General features: G+C 37.2%; 1 protein-coding gene across 2 annotated transcripts in view; it reads right to left on the bottom strand.

Moving 5' to 3' along the window:
• The window catches only part of DNAJC1 (DnaJ heat shock protein family (Hsp40) member C1), a 232,725-nt gene that overhangs the window by 107,836 nt on the left and 109,161 nt on the right, over window positions 1-15,728 (bottom strand). For both annotated transcript variants that reach the window (XM_023223119.2, XM_023223118.2), the window contains exon 8: window positions 5,106-5,263. In XM_023223119.2, coding sequence (XP_023078887.1) covers window positions 5,106-5,263 — 158 coding nt within the window. The remainder of the gene's footprint in view (window positions 1-5,105; window positions 5,264-15,728) is intronic.

Below are 15,728 nucleotides of genomic sequence, written 5' to 3'. Positions count from 1 at the left end.
TGTGCTTCAGCCTGGGTGACACAGTGAGACTCGGTCTCCAACAACAACAACAACAACAACAAAAAATATATATATATACACACACACACGAACATAGAAAACACCAAATAAGGAAAAGGCAGACTGATTAATAATAATTAGTAAGTTCTAGTCATCAAATGGCAACACTAAGAGCAAAAAAAGGCTAAGCAGAATGGGAGAAAATATGTGCAAAATGCTTATTTCTGAAATACAGAAAGAACTCTTTATAATTCAGTCTCAAAAACAAAAAGTCAACACAATTAAAGAAAGATTTGGAAAGGCACTTCACACAGTAAGATATCAGTATCCAATAACCATAAGAAAAGGTGTTCAGTCTTATTCATTAAAGGATATGCCAATTAGACCAAAATTAGGTATCACTACATACTTACCAGAATGGTTAAAATATAAAAGACTTGACCAAGTATTGGCAAAAATATAGAGTAACTGGAATACTCATATCCTGCTGCTAAAATATAAATTGACACAAACTTTTGGAAAACACAGCTGACCCTTGAACAATATGGAGGCTGGGGCACCAACCCTTGGGCAGTTGAAAATCTAAGTATAACTTTTGGCTCCCCAAAAACTTAACTACTAACAGCCTACTGTTGACTGGAAGCTTTAATAATAATGTAGACAATAAATTAACACATATTTTGCATGCTTATGTACTGCATTCTTACAATAAACTAGAGAACACAATATCTTAAGGAAAATACCTTTTTAGTAATGTACTGTATTTATCGGTATCCTAAATTCATGTTGTTGTCTGTCTGAAATGGCAGCCAACAGCAGGTGCAGACCTCACTCTACTGTACTTATAAAACAATTCAACTTTTTCTTGTAATGTCATGACTTCTCTGGTTCTCGAGAGCAGTCCTAGCATCACTAGTGGTACTTTCCATAGGCCCGATGGTGTTATTCAAGGTTTACAGTATTTTACTAAACATGATAAAAAACAGATAAGAACTAAGATAGATCACATTTTCTATGCTATGCAATTTACTGGAGAGACAAACTGCTCACACAGAGATGATCAGCATCATGGGGAGGTTTAAGCCAATACTTGCAACACGTGAGCCTACTGCAACAGCAACGGGAGGTGTTTTAAATTATTATAGTAGTATAGTAGGTACACTATGTGCTACAGTTTATTTTACACAGTTATGATTTAGTACTGCATATTTACATTTGTCTATCTACATTAGATTTCCCTCATCTGCAAATGGTGCCATGTACGGTAAGTATTTGTGTACATTTTGCTAAGTTTTAACTTTTTATGACAGATTTGTATATATCTTATGGTAATAAGTGATAAAATACACTAGTATCTACATATATTTTATGCATGACATACCTAACTTTTTCTTAATTTTTTCAATATTTCTAGGCTACATGGTTTGAGATTTGAAAAATTACCCAAAATCTTTTAAAAATTTTCCAAAATATTTTTTGGAAAAAAGTTCATGTATAAGTGGACCCAAGCAGTTTAAACCTATGTTTTTCAAGGATCAACTGTATTTACTGAAGTTGAGCTTTGACCCTGCAACTAACTCCAAAAATTGAAATTTACACATATACGTACTAAAAGGCATGCACAAGACTGTTCACAGAGAAATTATTCATTATAGCCCCAAACTGAAAACACATTTCTCCAACAAAAATAAATTGTGCTATATTTATAAAGTATTATACAGCAATGAAAATAAATTACTGCTATATGCAATTATTAATAAATCTCACAAATATACTGATGAATAAATCTCACAGATATATTGAATAGAGGAAATCATACACAAAGGACTACATATGAAATGATGCTATTTATAAACTAACAAGCAGGTAAAACTACTCTGAAGTCAGGAACGTCATCATCTTTGTGGAAGAAAGGAAATAGTGAGTGGCAGAAAGCATGGTTTCTGGATTCTAGTCATTGATCTGCGCAATGGTTAACTTGCATCACCTGTGATAGTTCGCTGAGCTGCATACCTATACACGCATACCTCAGAGATATTCCAAGTTCAGGTCCAGGCTACCACAATAAAGTTAATACTGTAAAAAAATGAGCCACACAAATTTTTTGGTTTCCCAGTACTTATAAATGTTATGTTTACAAGTCAGGCACGGTAGCTCACACCTATAATCCCAGCACTTTAGGAGGCCAAGGTGGGCGGATCACTTGAGGCCAGGAGTTTGAGACCAGCTTGGCCAACATGGTGAAACCTCATCTCTACCAAAATTACAAAAATCAGCAGGGCGTGATTGCACTTGCCTGTAATCTCAGCTTCTTAGGAGGCTGAGACATAAGAATCACTTGAACCCAGGAGGCAGAGGCCGCAGTGAGCCAAGATCATGCCACTTGCACTCTAGCCTGGATGACAGAGAGAGACTCTATGTCAAAAAAAAAATCAAAAAAAATTTTAAAGTTATGTTTACATTATAGCTTAGTTTAAGTGTATGATAGCATTATGTCCAAAAAATAATGTACATACTTAATTTAAAAAATATTTTATTGTTAAAAAGTATTAACAACCATCTGAGTCTTTCAATAAATCATAATCTTTCTGTTGGTAGAGGGTCTTGCCTCCATGTTAGTGGCTGCTGACTCACTGGGGTGGTGGTTGGTAAAGGTTGGGGTGTCTGTGACAATTTCCTAAAATAAGATAACAATGAAGTTTGATGCATTAACTCTTCCTTTCACAAAAGATTTCTCTGTAGCATGTGATGCTGCTTGATAGCATTTTACCATCTCTAACCCTGCTAGTTCCCTTATCAGTGAAGCTTATAGAATATTCTCAATCCTTTGTTGTCATTTCAACAACTTTCACAGCATCTTCACCAGAAAGAGATTCCATCTCAAGAACACTTTCTTTGCTCACCCATAAGAAACAACTCCTTATCTCTTCAAGTTTGACCATGAGATTGCAGCAATTCAGTCACATCTTCAGGCTCCACTTCTAATTCTAGCTCTCTTGCTATTGACACTGTATCTGCAGTTATTTCCTCCAATGAAATCTTGAACCCGTCAAAGTCATCCACAAGGATTAGAATAAACTTCTTCTAATCTCCTGTTAATGTTGATATTTTGACCTCCTCCCATCAATCATGAATTGCATGATTTATAATGGCATCTAGAATGGTAAATCCTTCCCAGAAAGTTTTCAATTTACTTTGCCCAGATCCATCAGAAGAATCACTCTCTATGGCAACTACAGCCTTATCAAATATATGTCTTAAATAATAAAACTGAAATTGGAAGGGCTCCTTGATGCATGGGCTGCAGAATGGCTGTTGTGGTAGTGGGCATATAGATAATGTTCATCTCCTTGCATATCTCCCTTAGTGTTCTTGGGTGACTAGGTACACTGTCGATCAGCAGTAATATTTTGAAAAAAATCTTTTTTTTTTAGCAATAGGTCTCAACAGGGGGCTTCAGTAAACCATGCCGTAAACAGATGTGCTGTCATCCAGGCTTTATTGTTCCATGTATAGAGCACAGACAGAATGGATTTAGCACAATTCTTAAGTACCCTAGGATTTTCAGAATGATAAATGAGCAATGGCTTCAACTTAAAGTTACCAGTTGCATTAGTCCCTAACAAGAAAGTCAGCCTGTCTTTTGAAGCTTTGAAGCCAGGCATCAACTTCTTCCCCTCTCTAGTCATGAAAGTCCTAGATGGCATCTTTTTCCAGTAGAAGGCTGTTTCATTATGTTGAAAAATCTGTTGGCTGGTGTAGCTACCTTCATCAATGATCTTGGCTAGATCCTCTGGATATCCTGCTGCAGCTTCTCCATCAGCACTTGCTGCTGCACACTGCACTTTTATGTTATGGAGACAGCCGCTTTCCTTAAGCCTAATGAACCAACCTCTGCTAGCTTCCAACTTTTCTTCTGCAGCTTCCTCACTTATCTTGGCCTTCTTAGAATGAAGAGAGATAGGGCATTGCTCTGGATTAGGCTTTGGCTCAAGGGAATGTTGTGGCTGATTTGATCTTCTATCCAGACCACTCAAACTTTCTCCATATCAGCAATAAGGTTGTTTTGCTTGCTTATCTTTGATGTATTCACTGGAATAGTACTTTTAATTTCCTTCAAGAATGTGCCCTTTGAATGTGCAACTTAGCTAACTGTTTGGTGCAAGAGGCCTAGCTTTTGGCCTGCCTTGGCTTTCAACCATGCCTTCCTCACCAAGTTTAACCATTTTTATGTAAAGTGACACACATGCAACTCTTCCTTTCACCTGAACACTTGGAAGCCATGGTAGGGTTATTAATTGACCTAATTTCAATACTGCTGTGTCTTAGAGAGTAAGGAGACCAGAGGAGACAGAAAGAGACTAGAGAATGATTGATTAGTGAAGCAGGCAGAATATACATAATATTTACCAATTAAGTTTGCTGTCTTGTATGGCTGCACTTCACGGTACCCCAAATAATTATAATAGTAACGTCAGAGGTCGCTTATCAGAGATCACCATACCAGATGTTAAAATAATGAAAAGTTTGAAATACCACAAGAATTACCAAAATGTTATATAGAGACACAAAGGAAGGAAATGCTTTTGGAAAAATGGTGCCTGTAAACTTGCTCAACTCATAGCTGCCACAAACCCTCAATTTGTAAAAAAACAAAAAAAAACAAAAACAAAAAAACCCCAGCCGGGCACAGTGGCTCACGTCTGTAATCCCAGCACTTTGGGAGGCCAAGGTGGGCGGATCATGAGGTCAGGAGATCGAGACTATCCTGGCTAACACAGTGAAACCTCGTCTCTACTAAAAACACAAAAAATTAGCCAGGTGTGGTGGCGGGCGCCTGTAGCCCCAGCTACTTGGGAGGTTGAGGCAGGAGAATAGCATGAACCCGGGAGGCGGAGCTTGCAGTGAGCTGAGATCGCACCACTGCACTCCAGCCTGGGTGACAGAGCAAGACTCCATCTCAAAAACAAAACAAAACAACAGTATTTGTGAAGTGCAATAAAACAAAGTACTATATTGTGAGCTAACCCTGTATTTTAACCCTATATTTTATGTGCTTTTCTGTAAATGTTTTACTCAAAACAAGTTTTATAAAGTTTATTTACCTGTTTTTTCTGTGTTCGGTTCCTGTTTTCCAACCAATCATCCATTTGTTCCTCAATTTCTTCTATGGAAGTTCCATGATCATAAGACTGAATATATGTACTTTCTAAAGGTGTGTATACAGGAAATTCAGGTTTGGGTTTTTTAACTTTCTTCTGTTCTAAAAAATGTTTAAAAGAACCAATTATTGAGATTTTTAAAGAATAAAATTAATTTCTAACATTTTATTCATAGTCCATATCCTGAAAGAAAATATCAAAATATAATTGTTCTGTTATAAATAATTAGCTACAAGTATTATTGTACATAAACCATTGCACTGTTCTAAATAAAACTCAGAGCTGCTACTATTGTGGAGACGATCATGAGATAGCCATCGTATCAATTTGCATTGATACAAACACCTTTGTTTTCAAAGTACTTTTCACAAAATATTTCATTTTGGCACAATAAAAAGAGCTTCAATTTAATGTTGTAATCCTAACTTTACCATGCAATAGTTAAATAATACTGGGCAAATAACTTAACACTTAGAATAGTATCAACTTTCTCATCTATAAAAAAAACTGGCTCTCACTAAATGGTATACATTTATTTTTCAATATTTTACAAAGGTGAAATATGATCTGGCAACATCAAGAGTAGTTATGAATAGATGGCAATCCATTGGGCTCTTTATTAAATCTCATTTTGGGCCTGGGAGCAGTAACTCACAACTGTAATCCTAGCACTTTGGGAGGCCAAGGCAGATGCATCACTGGAGGCCAGGATTTTGAGACCAGCCTGGGCAAAATGGCAAAACGCTTCTTCTACTAAAAATGCAAAATTAGCTGGATGTGGTGGCACATGCATGTAATTCCAACTACTTGGGAAGCTGAGGCATGAGAATCACTTGCGCCCAGGAGGTGGTGGGTGGGGTTAGCCGAGATCACACCACTGCATTCCAGCCTGGGTGACAGAGTGAGATTCTGTCACACACACACACACACACACACACACACACACACACACACACACACCATTTTAATTGGAGACTTGACACTGAGAAGCAACTCTATTCTTAATTACTATAGTCAAACTCAAACAGCCTCATAAGAGTATTTTCACCACCCCGTGTGTATGTGTGTATATGCATGTACTAAACTGCCAATGTAACAAAATCTATATATACTGGCATAGGAATGAATGAATTCCTACAAGAGAATAGAGAATCCATAAATACCAATGCTTGTTGACTTATTATGGGATTACATCCTGATAAACTTACCATATATTGAAAACATCCTTAGTTTGAAAATGCATTTAATAAAACTAACATCATGGCTTAGCCTAGCCTACCTTAAGTGTACTCAGAACATTTACATTAGCTTATAGTTGGGCAAAATAACATAGTGACACAGTACACCATAGGGGATCAGTTTTAACCCCCATGATCATATGGCTAAGTGGACACTGCAGTCTGCTGCTGTTACGCAGCATTATGAGGGAGTATCCTACCACATATTGCTAGTCCAGTAAAAGATTCAAAATTCAAAGTACAGTATTGTTTTTGCACTATCATAAAGTCAAAAAACTGTACATCAAATCATTATAAGTCTAGGATTGTCTATATTTCACTTTAGTGGGAAAACAATTTAATTAGTAATGCTTATACAACTGAATATCCTTTAAAAGAAAACTGGACATACTCTTACCCTGTATACACAAATAAATTCCAGATAGATAAGAGAGTTGACTTTAAAAGGCAAAACAATAAAAATTTTGCAAAAAGAAATCTTAAAAACTACATGTACTATTTAAAGGAAGGGGACGTCTTAATTAAGAATGAAAACCCAGATGCAATTACAAAAAAGATAAAAGAGTAAACAAATCAAGAGACAAATAATAGATTTGGAAAGGATGTATCCAATTCAGAGTATGAACAGAAGATAGCTATAAAGAGATTTTATAAATAGACAAGGGGATAAGCAACCCAATAGAAAAATATAGGCAAAGGTCATAAATGGGTAATCCACAATTGAGCAAATCCACATGGCCAAGAAATAAGAAAAGAGGCTCATACACTCTAAAGGTTAAAGAAATACAAATTAAGTAATACTGAGATATAATTTTATACCAATCACATGGGTACAAATTTAAAATCTAATTCAGATGTGCTGTTGGCAGGGAAAAGGCTACTTTTAAATTGGTGGAGGAAAGGTGAATTATTCTATTACAGCCTTTCTGGAAAGCAGTCTAAACATATCTATTAAAATTAAAATATACAGCCTTTTCCCCAGCAATTCTCCCAGAAACAAAAGTACTCAAATATAACTGCATGTGGGTATGTATGTGTTTGAGTGTGTGTATGACTATTTACTGTTTCTTCATAGAGAGGTGAAACTATTAACATAGTAAATGCTATTAGGAGAAATGACTGAATAATTATTGATAATGCTTTTACACTGAAAGGTATGAAATCACCATTGAAGTTGAGCAATAGCAGAACTAATTTGGGCTACATATAGAGAATCAGTTATTTTTTTAAAAAGCAAATAAATTCAGTTGTTTGCATTTATTTCTGGGGTGTTTCATTACAATTGCAAGTGATGTCTTTTTAAATAAGCATTTATAAAGGAGCACTAAATACAGAAATGAAAGGTACTGCTATAAACTAATACAAAAATACACAAACCAGTGTCACAATAAATTAACCACACAAACAAGTCAACATAATAACCAGCTAATAATACAATGACAGGATCAAATCCACACAAATCAATACTAACCCTAAATGTAAATGTGCTAAATGTCCCACTTAAAAGTCACAGAGAGTGACAAGCCAGATAAAAAAAAAACAAGACTCAATGGTATGCTGCCTTCAAGAGACCCATCTCACGAGTAATGATACCCTTAGGCTCAAAATAAAGAAATGAAGGGAAAACTACCAAGCAAATGGAAAACAGGAAAAAGCAGGGGTTGCAATCCTAAATAAAGATTAAAGCAGGTTCTTAGAGACTTAAAAAGAGACACAGACTCACCCACATTAATAGTGGAAGACTTCAACCCTCCATTGACAGTATTAGACACATCACTGAGGCAGAAAATTAACAAAGATATTCAGGACTCAAAATCAACAGTGAACCAAATGGATCTGACAGATCTCTACAGAACTTTCTACCCCAAAACAACAGAATATACATTCTCGTCCTTGCCACATGGCACATACTCTAAAATTGATCACATAATTGAACATTAAACTATCCTCAGCAAATGCAAAAGAACCAAAACCATACTAAACACACTCTCGAACCACAGTGCAATAAAAACAGAAGTCAAGACTAAGAAACTTGCTTAAAAGAATGCAATTACACGGAAATTAAATGACATACTACTGAATGACTTTTAGATAAATCGTGAAATAAAGGCAGAAATCAAGAAGTTATTTGAAACTAATGAAACCAAAGATACAACATACCAGAGTATCTGGGACACAGCTAAGGCAGTGTTAAGAGGGAAATTCATAGCACTAAATGCCCACATCAAAAAGTCAGAAAGATCTCAAATTAACAATCTAACATCACAACGGAAAGAATTAGAGAAGCAAGAAAAAATCAACTGCAAAGAAAGCAGAAGACAAAATATAACAAAAATCAGAGCTGAAATGAAGGAGACAGAGACAAGAAAAACCATTCAAAAGATAAACAAATCCAGGAATGGATTTTTTCTTTTTAATTAACAAGACAGATAAGCTACTAGCTAGGCTAATAGAGGGAAAATCCAAATACACACAATTAGAAATGATGAAGGGACTCATCATTACCACTGACCCCACAGAAGTAAAGATAACCAATAGAAACTACTACAGAAACCTCTATGCACACAAACTAGAAAACCTAAAAGAGATGGATAAATTCCTGGACACACACACCCTCCCATGACTGAACCAGAAAGAAATTGATTCCCTGAATATACCAACAACGAACTCCAAAATTGAATCAGTAATACATTAGGCTCCCAACTAAAAAAAGGCCAGGACCCGATGGATTCACAGCTGAATTCTACCAGATGTACAAAGAAGAGCTGGTACCATTCCTACAGAAACTATTCCAAAAAACTGAGGTGGAAGGACTCCTCTCAAACTCATTCTATGAGGCCAGCATCATCCTGATACCAAAACCTGGCAGAGCCACAACAACAAAATAACTTCAGGCTAATATCCTTGATTAACAGTGATGCAAAAACTACAAAATATTTGCAAACTGAATGCAGCAGCATATCAAAAAGCTAATCCACCTCAATCAAGTATTCTTCATCCCCAGGTAGCAAGGTTGGTACAACATACGCAAATTAACAAATGTGATTCTTCACATAAACAGAACTAAAGACATAAACTGCATGATTACCTGAATAGACACAGAAAAAGCTTTCAATAAAATTCAACACCACTTTACGTAAAAAAAAAAAAAAAAAAACTCTCAACAAACTAGGTATTCCCTTTGAAAATCGGCACAAGACAAGGATGCCCTTTCTCACCACTTCTATTCAACACAGTTTATTCAACACAGTGTTGAAAGTCTTAGCTTAAGCAATTAGGCAAGAGAAAGAAATAAAGGGCATTCAAATAAGAGAGAAAGCCAAACTGTCCCTGTTTGCAGTTGACATGATTCTATATCTAGAAAACCCCACAGTTTTGGCCCAAAGCTCCTTTAGCTGGTAAACAACTTCAGCAAAGTTTCAGGATACAAATCAATGTACAAAAATCACTAGCATTCCTATACTCCAACAACAGCCAAGCCGAGAGTCAAATTAGAAAGGCAATCCCATTCACAACTACCACAGAAAGAACAAAAATACCTAGGAATACAGCCAACTAGGGAGGTGAAAGAGCTCTATGACGAGAATTACAAAACTCAAAGAAATCAGAGAAGACACAAACAAGTAGAAAAACATCCCATGCTCACGGATAGGAAGAATCAGTATCATTTAAATGGCCATATTGCTGAAAGTAATTTACAGATTCAACGCTATTCCTATCAAATTAACAATGACATTCTTCACGGAACTAGACAAAACTATTTTAAAATTCATACAAAATGAAAAAGAGCCTGAATAGCCAAGGCAATCCTAAGCAAACAGAACAAAACTGGAGGCATCACACTACCTGACTTCTAACTATACTATAGGGCTAGAGTAACCAAAACAGCATGGTACTGGTACAAAAACAGGCACATAGGCCAACGGAACAGAACAGAGAACCCAGAAATAAGGCTGCACACCTATAATCATCTGACCTTTGACAAAGCTGATAAAAACAAGCAATAAGGAAAGGACTCCCCATTCAGTAAGTGGTGCTGGGATAACTGGCTAGCCATATGCAGAAGACTGAAACTGGACCTTTTCTTTACACCATATACAAAAAATTAAAGATGGAGTAAAGACTTAAACATAAAACCCAACTATAAAATCCCTGGAAGACAACATAGGCAATAGCATCCTGGATGTAGGAATGGGCAAAGATTTCATGACCAAGACACCAAAAGCAATTGAAACAAAAGCAAAAATTGACAATTGAGATTTAAACTTAAGAGCTTCTGCACAGCATAAAGAAACAACAACAGAGTAAACAGACAACCTACAGAATGGGAGAAAATTTTTGAAAACTTTGCATGTGACAAAAGGTCTAATATCCAGGATCTGTAAGGAACTTAAATAAATTTACAAGAGAAAAACAACCCCATTAAAAAGTGGACAAATGACATAAACAGATACTTTTCAAAAGAAGACATCCATGCAGCCAACAAGCATATGAAAAAAAGCTCCATATCACTGATTATTAGAGAAATGAAAATCAAAACCACAAAGAGATACCATCTCAATCCAGTGAGAATGACTATTACTAAAAGGTCAAAAAATAACAGATGATGCCAAGGTTGTGGAGAAAAGGGAACACCCCTACACTGTTGGTGGGAGTGAAAATTAGTTCAACCATTATGGAAGACAGTATGGTGATTCCTCAAAGAGCTAAAAGCAGAACTACTATTTAACCCAGCAATATCATTACTGAGTATATACCCAGAGGAGTGTAAATCATTCTACCATAAAGACACATGCACACAAATGTTCACTGCAGCACTATTCACAATAGCAAAGACATGGAATCAACCTGAATGCCCATCAATGACCAATCTGATAAAGAAAATATGGTACATATACTCCATGGGATACTATGCAGCCATAAAATGTGGTACATATACACCATGGATAACTGTGCAGTCATAAAAAAGAATGAGATCATGTCTTTTGCTGAAACATGGATAGAGCTGGAGGCTGTTATCCTTAGCAAACTAAAGCAAGAACAGAAAACCAAATACCATATGTTTTCACTTAAAAGTGAGAGCTAAATGATGAGAACTTATGAGCACAAAGAAGGAAACAACAGACACTGAGGTCTACTTGAGGTTGGAGGGTGGGAGGAGGGAGAGGAGTATAAATGATAACTATTGGGTACTGGGCTTAATATGTGGGTGATTAATCTGTACAACAAGTTCCTGTGACATGAGTTTACCTATATAAGCTTTTTAAAAAGCTTATTTATTTATGTAGTTTCTAAACTTTTAGGTTCACATGTTCCCCTGAACCTAAAAGTTTAAAAACTACATAATAAGCTTTAAAAAAATTGTTTTACAAAGTGTATTAGTTCATTCTCACAATGCTAGAAATAACTGATACTGGGTAACTTATAAAGAAAAGAGGTTTAAGTGGCTCACAGCTCTGCAGGTTGTACAGGAAGCGTGACTGCTTCTGCCTCTGCGGAGGCGGTTCAGGAAGCTTTCAATCATGGCAGAAGGCAAAAGGAGAACAGGTAGACGGCAGGGGCAGAAACAAAAGAGAGAGAGAGAGGGAGGAGGTGCTACACACTTTTAAACAAGCAGATCTCATGAGAACTCGTCGTCTCAAGAAGAGCACCAAGGGGATTTGCTAAACCATTCATGAGAAATTGCCCCCATGATCCAATCACCTCCCACCAGGCCCCACCTCCAATACTGGTGATTATATTTCAACATGAGATTTGGGTGGGGGCACAGATCCCAATCATATGAGCAATTAATATAAAACTTCCATTTCAGAAAAAATGGAGAACTTTTCCACATTCGTCTCACTAAGAATTATAAAAAAGATAAAAGAGTAAACGAGTTATTTGTTTACTCATCTTAAATTAACCATTATATATAAAACAAACACAAGAAGAATTTGAAAGTTAGAGAGAAGGCTGACCAGCTAGGTACTGCAGGGCTCAAGAATACCCAGAGTGGTCAGTTCTATGAGTTTTCCTTGTGTTTCTTACATATCTCAGACTTGGTGCTGCAGAAACTAGCAATCCAGAAACACTAACAGGCAAAGACACACACATACAGGCAAAACAACAACAACAGCCTGCTCTCTCTAGCTAAAGGACCAAAAAAGAGACAGCACAGGCATTTATCTTTTGTCTAAAAGATAAAGCTTTTAGACAATAACCACTCTAATTCAGGCAAACAAGACAGAAAGTAGTGTCACCCCCATCCCACCACTCACCATGAGAGCAAAGACTAATGGGAAACCTAGGCTCCTGCCATTGCCAGCCTGTAATGAGGCACCCAACCTCCCCACCAGGGAGATGTGAGAGAGAAGGCTAAAAGATAAGGTGGATCCTCCTCCTGCTAATAAAGTCAGTAGAGACTATATGGGTAGCCTGAACCTCCATATCCACCCAGAAGTAATAGGTGTCTCTCCCTCTACCAGACAGTGTGATTACAGAGGAAGTCTAGTGGGCTGGTGCGGTGGCTCACACCTGTAATCTCAGCACTTTGGGAGGCTGAGGGGAGTGGATGACCGGAGGTCAGGAGTTCAAGACCAGCCTGGCCAACATGGTGAAACCCTGTTTCTACTAAAAACATGAAAATTAGCCGAGTGTGGTGGTGTGTGCCTGTAAACCCAGCTATCAGGGGGCCTGAGGCAGGAGAATGTTTGAATCCGGGAGGCAGAGGTTGCAGTGAGCCGAGATCGCGCCAATGCACTCCAGCCTGGACGAAACAATGAGACTTCATCTCAAACAAAACAAAACAAAACAAAAACAGAAGCCTAGTGAAGAATCAGGGCTTTCACAACTGCCAAATGGTAGCAAAGCCATCCCCACATAATGTCAGTGGAGGCCAAGTGGGGTGCAGTAAGTAGGTATTCCTGCTCCTCCTCCTAGACAGCGTGTTATCAGTGGAGGTCCGGAGGCAAGCAGGAATAGCCATACCCACTTGAGAATCCACAAACACTCTGTTCCTCATCTGTCAAACAGACCACATAGGAAACCTGGACTTCAATTCCACCTAGCAGTAACAGGCAGCACTACCCCTTCCATGGCTAGAGCATTGCCAAAGAAGACCAGGTAAAACAGAAGACTTAAATAAGGTCCAAAGTTTCATAATACCCCTAAATGTCCAAATTTAAATCAAAAATCAGTTGTTACACCAAGAATCAAGAATGCCTCAATTTGAATGAGAAAAGGTAACAGATGCCAACAAGATAAAAGGGATATTTAAATTACTTGGTGCCAGGCCTGAGTCCAAGCTAAGCCATCATAGCCTTTGTGACCTGCACGTATACATCCAGATGTCCTGAAGCAATTGAAGATCTACAAAAGAAGTGAAAATAGCCTGAACTGATGACATTCCACCACTGTAATTTGTTTCTGCCCCACCGTAACTGATCAATGTACTTTGTAATCTCCCCCACCCTTAAGAAGGTTCTTTGTAATTCTCCACATCCTTGAGAATGTAGTTTGTGAGATCAACCCCCTGCCCGCAAAACATTGCTCCTAACTCCACCGCCTATCCCAAAACCTGTAAGAACTAATGATAATCTACCACCCTTTGCTGACTCCTTTTTCGGACTCAGCCTGCCTGTACCCAGGTGAAATAAACAGCCATATTGCTCACACAAAGCCTGTTTGGGGGTCTCTTCACATGGACATGTGAGACACTTGGCTGGGCATGGTGGCTCACATCTGTAATCCCAGCACTTTGGGAGGCCGAGGTGGGCAGATTATCTCAGGTCAGGAGTTCGAGACCAGCCTGACCCACAAAGTGAAATCCTGTCTCTACTAAAAATGCAAAAATTAGCCGGGCGTGGTGGTGTGCACCTGTAATCCCAGCTACTTGGGAGGCTGAGGCAGGAGAATCGCTTGAACCCAGGAGGGGCAGGTTGCAGTGAGCCAAGACGGTACCATTGCATTCCAGCCTGGGCAACAGAGTGAGGCTCCATCTCAAAAAAATAAAAAATAAAAAATTACTTGATTGAGCTATTAAAGCAGCCACTAAATGAAGTTAAAAACTTAATGGATGGGCTCAACAGCAGAATGAAGCAAACAGAGAAAAGAATCAGTGAATTTGAGGATAGAAAAACATAAATTGCCCAATCTGAAAAACAAAGTAGACAAAACAAAACAAAACAAACAAACTAAAAACTAAAAACACAGCCCTGGAAAGTTTTGGGACTCTGAACAGCAACTTAAAAGCAGCAACAGACAAACAAGACCTTATCTGTAGTAGAAAGAGCATTCAAATGACAGTGTATTTCTCACCTCAAACCATGGAGGCCAGAAGGAAGCGGCACAGCATTTTTCAAATGTTGAAAGAAAATAACTGTTATACCTGAAATCAATATCCTGTAACAATATCTTAAATGAAGGGGAAGCCAAGACATCCTGAGATGAAAGAAAACTAAAAGAATTCATCACCAGTGGACCTATCCTGCAATAATGGCTAAAGGAAGCTCTATAAATGGAAAATAAATCATAAAAGAAAATATATTGGACAACCAGGAAAGAAGAAAGGACAAAAGAATAAAAATATGAGTAAACGCAATAGACTTTACTCCTGCTCTTGAGTTTTCTAATTATGTATGACGGTTAAAGCAAAATTATAACCTTCAGTTATAATTCAGTGTTACAGAGAAAATACTCAAGACAATGATACTATGTAAACAAGGAAGGTAAAGGGATTTAAGGGGAGGTAAGGTTTTTACGTGTCAAAATAGCAAAAATCTGACACCAGTAGACTGTGATATGCTATGTATATGTAACATTATACCTATTATACCTACTAAAAAGTGATACAAAAAAATAGTAAAAAAAAAAAAACCATAAATAAATTAAAGTGGCCTTCTAAAAAATGTTGAGCCACAGGAAGGCAGAAAGAAAACAGAGAAATGATAATGAGAGAGAAAAAATAGAAAATAAAAAATACAATAGCAGACTTAAGCCCTAACATATCAATCACTATAAGAAATGTAAATGGTTTAAATACACAAATTGTCCATTTAACACACACACACACATACACACAGTCTTTTGTCTTTTTTACATATATATGTTATTTATAACAGAGAACTGCTATCTGTAATAGAGAAAACAGAGAAATGATAATGAGAGAGAAAAAATAGAAAATAAATAATACAATGGCAGACTTAAGCCCTAAGAGATCACTATATTAAATGTAAACAGTGTAAATACACAAACTGACTATTTAATACACACACACAAACATATACACATATGGTTTTTCATCTTTTTTACATATATATGCTATCTATAGCAAACTCATTTCAAATAT

This window comes from Piliocolobus tephrosceles, chromosome 9 (assembly GCF_002776525.5).
Source record: "Piliocolobus tephrosceles isolate RC106 chromosome 9, ASM277652v3, whole genome shotgun sequence".
NCBI lineage: Eukaryota > Metazoa > Chordata > Mammalia > Primates > Cercopithecidae > Piliocolobus > Piliocolobus tephrosceles.
The sequence above is the reverse complement of the archived record's forward strand: the minus strand, read 5'-3'. Positions and strand labels throughout refer to the sequence as shown.